Genomic DNA, 8693 nt, shown 5'->3' with positions numbered 1-8693 from the left:
GCGTAGTGCGTTCCTGATGCGGTGGTCCCTGTATATATGCTATGCGTGTCATTTCAGACTGACTGTAGCTTTGTTCATCTTAATTGGCCCAAAATGATCGTGCCACAAACCTTTTCTTAGAAAACTGCAGTGTGGGTGTGGCCATGTGAAAATCAGATAAATTTATTAGCGCGCCGCGTAGGCGTTGTGTGGTGCATCCAAAGTTGAGTTTGCACATTTCTTATTCCAAAAAAAAAAAATGAATGTGAGGTTGCATATATACCTTTCTTGTATGGCATACTAGGATCGCAATTAGAAAAGGCCTTTGAAATTATACTTTGACATAAGATTTCTCTTACCACATGCATCGTGTATATATGAATTGCAACCAAATCAATGTCGTACTAAAAATTCTATGAAAACATAAATATTTTTTATATGACTTTTGGACACTAAACATGCATATGACCTGACCAATTGTGAATCGAATAGAAGTTATGGGACGGGTTTCTTCAAAGGTCTATCTCTAAAATTAGGATCTATTTTTAGAGGTGGACTTCTTAAAAGCACCGCCTCTATTAGAAGTCTCATGGTCCATTTGAGACCCTACACCATACCCTAAAATATATGATGTTGCCGCCCTCTCTTTGTTCAAGTCCCTCTCTCTCTCTCTCTTTCACTCACCCACCGCCCTCTATCTCTCTCACCACTTCTATGTGTCTCTCGCCATCCCCACCTCCTCTCACCTTCATCATGGCGACTACGACGAAGGCAGAGTAGGCGCACCGGCATGCTCAGCAAATGTCGACGCTCTTTTGACTTTGCCGACGCCTTCGACGTGCCTCTCCCATCTCTGGCGTGAGGTGGCACCTTGATCTAGTAGATTCAGGGTGGCGACAACCCAATTTGTGGCCTGATGCCGCTCTGATGTGGCGAAGTTGTGGCAGATCTATTTGGTAGTCGTCTGATTGCCATGCCATCGCCCCGATTTGCCTGGTGCACAGGTTGGCTCATTTGAGATGGTGGGTTTGAGGGACTGTGTGCGGGCTGGAGAGATCCAAGTGTGGGGCCCACCATCTAGCATGGGGCACTATATCTTGCGAGGCGGTGGAGGATTGACAAGGTGAGGAGTTGGGCTTCTATTTGAGAATTTGCTAGCGCTATCTGTCATGTCCTCTCTCTGTCGTTCTCATGGCAAGCGGGTTGATGACAAGCTTGGGGGAAGTGGGCTCGGTGGCGATCATCTCAGTGGTGGGTTGGTGGCCTCTCCCTTCCCTGGCACTGATGACCTAATCCTGTTGGGGCAGAGCAAATTGAGTCGGCGACAACGGTTCAATTCATAGCAAGCGGGCATTTCCCTCCTAGCTCCAATGGTCGCAACCCTCTCCCCTTTAGTCCTTGCAGTAGCGTGGGGGCGAGGCCGCCCATCCGGCATAGATGCTAGGTCACGCCACCCGCACTCCATTTGGCAGCAGCATGATGGCGGGGGCTACATGCCAGGCGGCAGGCTCAGCAGCCCGCCTCCGTGACAATCTCGGTAGAGAGCCTACAACAGGCTTAGTGGCAGCTCTTGTGTTTTTTTTTTTTAATTTACAGTGGTGAGCATGCATCCCGCTCCTATTATTCATTGATTAACACAAACCACACTAGAGAGGCAGGCATGGTGTCAGCCTAAAACCCCGTTTTGACTGTCCATGTTAGTTTGTTCTGTGGTAGTGAGTGATCTGATCAGTAAATTAATAAATTTTCATGTATCAAAGAAAACAAGTTTTGTGTAGTAGATGCATATAGAAGTAACTAGATTATCAAATTAAAGAACTGAAGGAAACTAAGAGATCAAAAGTACGTCTCAACATAATTTGGGCGGTGGTTAGATTGCGAATCACAGAGTGGTTATTAGATTGCTTCCACCTTTCGAAAACGCCATATACACAAAATAATACAGATCGATCCTCTAGAGTCTAGGCATGCGTAGGGGTGAGTGACCAATGCAAAGGACATACAGATCCTCAGTAGGTGTGACTGCTAAGTGCTAATCACTAATCCATCGATGATACATATATGCATGATTGCTCTTGACGGCGCCGTCTGGTGGTGGTGGGATCCCATTCCCAGCAGACATACTATCTCTGAGAACTGAGATCCTCCCGCATGATTACATTAGTAAGTTCATCATTGGTTTTAGCACAAAATTAAAGATCGAGATGAAGTGATCAACTAATAATGGCACGCGTGATGATCGATCATCACCGATTTTTTTTTTTTTGATAGGATCATCATCGATATTGCTTTGTTTATTTTTATTTTCCTGGAAAAAAAACACAGTTCTGAGGGGAGACTAATTATATTAATTTGTTTCTGTACGTACGTTTTCTTTTTCAAAACCATTTGCTCTGGTAGTCTAGATGGACAATGATTGCGATCCTGTCCTCTCCTTCCATTTCAAATTTAAGGTGTTCTGGTTTTCTAAATACATAATAAAAACTATATATATCTATACATATGCATAGCAAATAAAAGTTATAGAAAAGTCAAAACGACTTGTAATTTGCAACGGATGAAGTATATATTCAGCTAGAATTTTATTCAAGTAGTGTGCATGCATCAAACAACTTACAGTAGTAGCAGTACAAAGTCGACCCAAGAAAATGTAAATATATATGTTGTACTAATATATGGATCAAATTAAATAAATAAAGCAAGGAATTAAGCCAAAAGAAGTCTCACAAACGGAACTGAAAGCCGGGATTACATAGATATATATGATATATATGTCCTTCATCCATATAGTGATAGTGATCACCTCATCAACTAGTAACATTTTAGAACATCATATTTATGTGCTGAGGGATCGGAGTTGTTCGTACTGTCGTTGAAACCATCACTTGCAGTAATGCAATGCTTAGAACTCCTGGACGTCGATGTCCTCGTCGTAATCGCGTATCTCGTCGACGTGCTCCACCACGACGACGTGCACGCCGGGGTCGTTGACGGCGCAGCTGCCGGCGACGAGCACCGAGTTGTTGACGGCCTGGTAGTTGCTGTTGGCGTAGGCGGTGATGACCACGTTCTCCTCCCCCTCCTCTTCTTCGTCGTGCTCCTCCGCGTCCGCGCTGCCGACGACGACGAGGTCCTCCACGTCGCCGCCAGCCTCCATGGTGGCGCCGCTGTTCTCCCCCGCCAGCGTGATGATGGTGGTGGCGTTCTCGCTGCCGGCGAGGGCGGTGGCGAGGTGGTCGTTGAGCTTGGTCACCGCGTTGCTCACCTCGGTGGCCACGACGTTGTTGGACGACGCCATTGTTGCTTCTTGTGTGCTGTGTTAATTTCTTGTGTTGTTCGTGGTGTCGCAGAGTGATCGAGATGTGTGCAGTGGTGCTCGATGAAGGCTAGCCTTGACCCGGATGCACGTATATATAGGACAGAATGCAAACACCATTGAGATGCACGGTAGCGTGCGTCAAGGAGGAAACTTGAAGCTTGAGCACAAGCGATGAAGCGATTCGATTCCAGCCTTGAGAGCTGAGACTCTGCCCAAACCCAAAGCATGTACCGGCGGCATGTCTGCATCACCATGCATGCATATGTTTCTTGCGTGCACCAGGGGGTTTCCTTCATCAGGTTCCTTCAGATACGCATATATATATATATATATATATATATATATATATATATATATATATATATATATATATATATATATATATATATATATATATATATATATATATATATATATATATATATATATATATATATAGAGTCACTGAAAATATGCATTATATATTAAAATTATACGTCTCACTGACAAAGGGTACCTATGGGCCTGTGGGGCAGGGTAAATAGCAAAGTTAATTAATTGTGTGTGCCTGGATACTCAAAAAAAAAGTATAGTGCATATGGATCTGGCTGGCCGGTCGGTGGGACCTACCTTTACAACTTGACAGCATCACAAGGGAAAGAATATTTTGGTGTGTGTGTCCCTATGTCTACTTTCATTACAATTGATCCTTTTCTTATCTGTCGTCACAACTGTGTTAATTTGTTTACTACCTCTTCCTTCCTATGTTAAATTAATTTCCATTTACCTTTGTCTCAGTGATTAATTACTAATGTATTTATGTTTTTTTTAAACATCACTCAACTCGACTCCCTTCGTCACCAAGAAAGCTAATCTAATTTGTCTAAGTCACAAATTATCTTAACTTTGATCAAATTTGTAAAAAAGAAAACATTGTACACTACTATTTTTCATGCTAAACCTAACAATACTTATTAGATACCACAAATGTTTGTTATTTTTAATATAAATTTGTCAAACTTGATTGTTTGACTCATGAAAAAAAATGCACGGATTTCTTTTGATGGAGGCCAGAGTAGTTAATTATGTCTTGTAATGGTTAACCTTGCTTGTTGGGTTTGAAGAATACTTTGGGGGGGGGGGGGGGGGGGGGGGGGTTAGTTCACACATGAGATGGTGCATCGAGAGAGTCCAACCCATAACTTTAGTGAAGTGACTCAATTCTTCATGTTGTTTATACTAATTATTAATATGCTTTGTAAGAAACGAGGTGGTGATACATCTAACTCATTCTACAAACCAAATAAAAAAAGTGACGAGTGAAAAGATGATAGATCATCCAATCCTCAAACCAAACATCCTAATAGGGATAAGTGGATCACTAGTCTAACGAAGTGGTTCACATGCCAAGTCCACAAGGTTTGATAGCTATATATAATATAACAATAACAATAATGATAATAATGTTAAAAATTAAAATACATTGTTTTTTTTATGTCCATCTTCTCTCTCCCATGTGTGCAAGTCCAACAACCCTCCTTCTTCCACCCCCTATTTTTCTATTTTTGGTTGGTATCCTTCGCTTCTACTCTTCTCGCTTTTCACGGATGTCGGTTCATGGTTTTGAGGCCCAGCAGTATCCCCTTCCAACATGGTGTCAGCTATAGTTTGGAGATAAAATCTTCTCTCACACCACATCACTCATGTGGCGGCCTAGCTGGCTAAGCTTGAGGCATTGCGCATCAGTACTTGGCATGGCTCGATGTGTACGTGACGTGTGGCTCGTCTTTCACCTTTTTCAACCTCAGAACATATGAGCACAATAGCTACCCATTCAAGTTGCACCAATTTTTCATACGGGATTAATCATTTATTGCATATAGGATTTATTATAAGCTTTCTAGTCTGTTTCATTTAAGTGAAATAAGGTTGAACCAAATCCAATTAAATTCAACAAAGATAGATAGTTTATTATCTTTGGTGATCGCATAACAAATTATACATCCTATTACAACGCATAGTCATATTGGATAGTCTTTATAACATGTTAAAACTGTGCTTGGCTCAACACATAAGCAAATGAAGTCCAGCGGTGTCAAGCTGAGCCGAGCATCTGTATAATAGGAAGCCCATGGGCCTTTTCCTACCTTGCACCACGGCCTATTATACTATTATTATTTAGAAACAAAAGGTCCATGGGCTTGACAGCAAGGAGGAGGCCGGATATTTGCTTTTACTGTTGTTTGGGCCCTTGCTCCTCCAATTATTTGCTACTTTTTTCAATATAAATACTCGATCAAAGAATAACATTATCATAATTCACAATTCATGGATCTATGAAATAGGGCAAGTGCTAATATTAAGGAACTGCTGGGATAATTAACAAGACTGGTCCATGTACACGTCCTTGTGCATATATAGGCTAGTAGTTTTTAAGAGAGTTAAGTGTTAGAAAATCATGTAAAAGGAGACATGAATTTGCTTAAACTTACTAGTTCAGAGGAGTTGCCATAAGAGCATTGTGAACTTCCCCCCATTTCCAACCAATTCATCTTTAGAGCTTTGGAAAGGGAAGGGATTTTTTTTTTCAGTTATATTGTCCCATGGACCTCTTTAGGTCAGCCAGGCGGAGCCATCTCCTGAATGCCAGATTCATATCATTAGTTAAGAGACATGAATTTGCAAAATTTTTGGAATAGTTGCCAACGAACGAAATTCATATGTATTGAGAGGACTCTGCACTGCACACATGACCTGCTAAGCACAAAGCTGTAGCACAGCATCTTTCCATGTGAAAGTAAGGCTAGTGAATCCAAGAAACTCTTTTTTTTTCTCGCGAATAATAAACGAGTGTGCATATCCTTATATTAGAAAATGAAGAGTTTATAATACAAGAATGCCGTTGCCGGCCGTTAGTTTTCTCAAGGTGCTGCATTTTGAAGTTAACCATCCTTAGTTCAGCTGGAGCGCTCCGTTGCTAGGTCTGCGCCAAGGCTGCTAGTCCCCTTGCTCCGGCCTCGATCCATCGATCGGCTTCCGCTTTGATGAGCTGCAGTAGGTCGTTGACGCTTGATGTTGACTCTCTGAAGCACCTTGCGTTGCGCTCCTTCCAGATTTGCCAAGAGACAAGAGCGAACAGGGAATCAAGGCCTGATCGGCGGTCGCCATCGAAGAGAGAGCGTAGTAGCCGCCACCAGCGCAGTGTTATAGCAGCTGGCTGTGGTAGCTGTCGACTGAGGGCATTCAGGATGTAGAACCAGACTTCGCTTGAGAGTGGGCAGACCGACAGGATGTGGTCGATGGTCTCTTGGCCTTGGTCACAGAGGTAGCAGAGTTCCTGGGCCTCTAGGCCATGCCTGGACCTCCTGTTCCGATCCAATGCCGTCGTTTGAACGCGAGCCAGAGGAATATCTTCACTCTTAGCGGCGCCCATGTTTTTCAAATGAGCCTATGACCGAGGAACGGCGTGGACCCGGCGTGCAGCATTCTGTAAGCTGATTTTGCTGGGTAGTTCCCATCCGGAGTCCAACGCCAGATGATCCGGTCTGGTCTTTCATCGAGCTGGGTGTTGTCCACCATGTGCCAAAGGTGCAGGTAGTCCATGATAGCCAGAATTGACAGGCCTCTGACTATGCAGCGTGCCCGGTTCCGGTTGTTCAGCCCGTCTCTGACGGTTTGCATTTTGCGGACACGCCTGGGCACCATCTGGTAAACATATGGCGCTATGTCGCTGACAGATTCACCGCCAATCCATCGGTCCTCCTAGAACAGCGTTCGGCGGCCATCTCCAACCATGGTGTAGGTCGACGCTTTGAAGAAGGCTTGGACTTGTGGAGTGGTTTGGATTGGTAACTGACTCCAAGCCCGATCCTGGTCCGACTGCTGCAGCCATAACCATCTCGTCTGTAGCGCGTATCCTGCCAACTTTAGGTCGCTGATCCCCAGCCCGCCAAGGTTTGTCGGTCTGCAAACAGTAGGCCACGCGACCATGCATTTGCCCTGGATTGATCAATCATTGCCGGCCCAAAAGAATTTCCGATGATAGATGGCATCAATCTCTTTTCTCGCCCATGCCGGTAAGTTTTCTGCCATCATAGCATTTTCCGCTTCTGGCCATCAGAGCGCCGTGGCACGGAGGCATTTTCCGCGCGACACCCTCCACCAGAGATTGGAAGTGAGACTTCAGGATGGCTTTCGTGCTCAATGGGAGCCCCAAGTATTTGATGGGAAAGGGTTGAACCTGGCAGCCTAGGATGGAGACTGTGTCCTCTAAGGCATCCTCACCGCCATAGATCGGCGTGATAGAACACTTCGCCAGGTTGGTGTGCAGCCCTGATGCCGCCCCGAAGGTGTTCAGTATTTCCTTGACCGCTGTAGCTTCTTGTGCCGTTGGTCTTATGAATAGGATGATATCGTCAGCATAAAGGCTGCATTGGAACTTGACTCCATCGGGCTTCATCTTTCTTAAAACCCCATCTCTGGTCGCCTTGAGGAAGAGTCGGTGTAGCACATCCATAGAGATTATGAAGAGCATGGGCGATAGTGAATCTCCCTGGCGCACGCCCCTGAGGTGCTTGATCGGTGGCCCTTGGTGCCCATTAAGTATGATCCTGGAAGATGCTGTGCTCAGCAAGGACTCAATCCAACCGCGCCATCTTGCTCCGAATCCGCGTGCTTGGAGGACCTCCATCAGGAATGGCCAAGAGAAGGTGTCAAATGCCTTGGAGATATCGAGTTTCAGTAATAGCATCGGCACTTTCTTTCTCCGAATGAGGACTGCCGCTCTCTGAACATACTTGTAGTTGTCGTGTATGGAGCGCATCCTGATGAACGCGTTCTGGTTGCGGTCTACCATTTCATCCAGTCTTGGTGCCAAACGAAGTGCAAGTATCTTCGATATGAGTTTGGCAAAGCTGTGGATCATGCTTATGGGTCTAAAGTCCGCCGGGGTGTTTGCGCCGACCTTCTTTGGCAGCAAAGCAACTAAAGCGCTATTTAGCTTGCCCATGTTCCGAGTGTTCCCGTCTGTGAAGGCTTGAATGGCGTCCATGAACTCTTGCTGAATGATTGGCCAGGCGGTTTTGTTGAAGGCGCCTGTGAACCAGTTTGGGCCTGGGGCACGGTCGCTCGGCATTTCTTTTATAGCTGCCCAGACCTCATCAGCGTGTATCGGCGCATCCTGATCCTCCAGGTTAAGTGCCTGGATCCCCAGCACCTGAAAATCGAGAGTGATTCCTCCAGCCATTGCAGTCCCAAAGACCCCAGAAAAGTGTTGGTGGAGTGCCTCCTCCATTGAGTCATGGTCTGCCCATATGTGACCAGCCACCAGGAGTGCCGGAATGAAATTCCTTCTCTTCCTGCCCCTTGCAACTAGGTGGAAGTACGCCGTGTTTGCGTCTCCGTCGGAGAGGTGACG

At 45.2% G+C, this 8693-nt stretch overlaps 1 protein-coding gene across 1 annotated transcript; it reads right to left on the bottom strand.

Moving 5' to 3' along the window:
- Positions 1-2547: 2547 nt before the first annotated feature.
- Positions 2548-3348, bottom strand: LOC136494661 (uncharacterized). Its single transcript, XM_066490831.1, has one exon. The coding sequence runs from the start codon at positions 3275-3277 to the stop codon at positions 2882-2884; it is 396 nt and encodes a 131-aa protein (XP_066346928.1). The 5' UTR covers positions 3278-3348; the 3' UTR covers positions 2548-2881.
- Between the last annotated feature and the right edge of the window lie 5345 nt (positions 3349-8693).

The sequence above is a fragment of the Miscanthus floridulus genome, chromosome 11, assembly GCF_019320115.1.
Source record: "Miscanthus floridulus cultivar M001 chromosome 11, ASM1932011v1, whole genome shotgun sequence".
Lineage (NCBI taxonomy): Eukaryota > Viridiplantae > Streptophyta > Magnoliopsida > Poales > Poaceae > Miscanthus > Miscanthus floridulus.
This window is presented reverse-complemented; position numbering and strand designations above follow the sequence as displayed.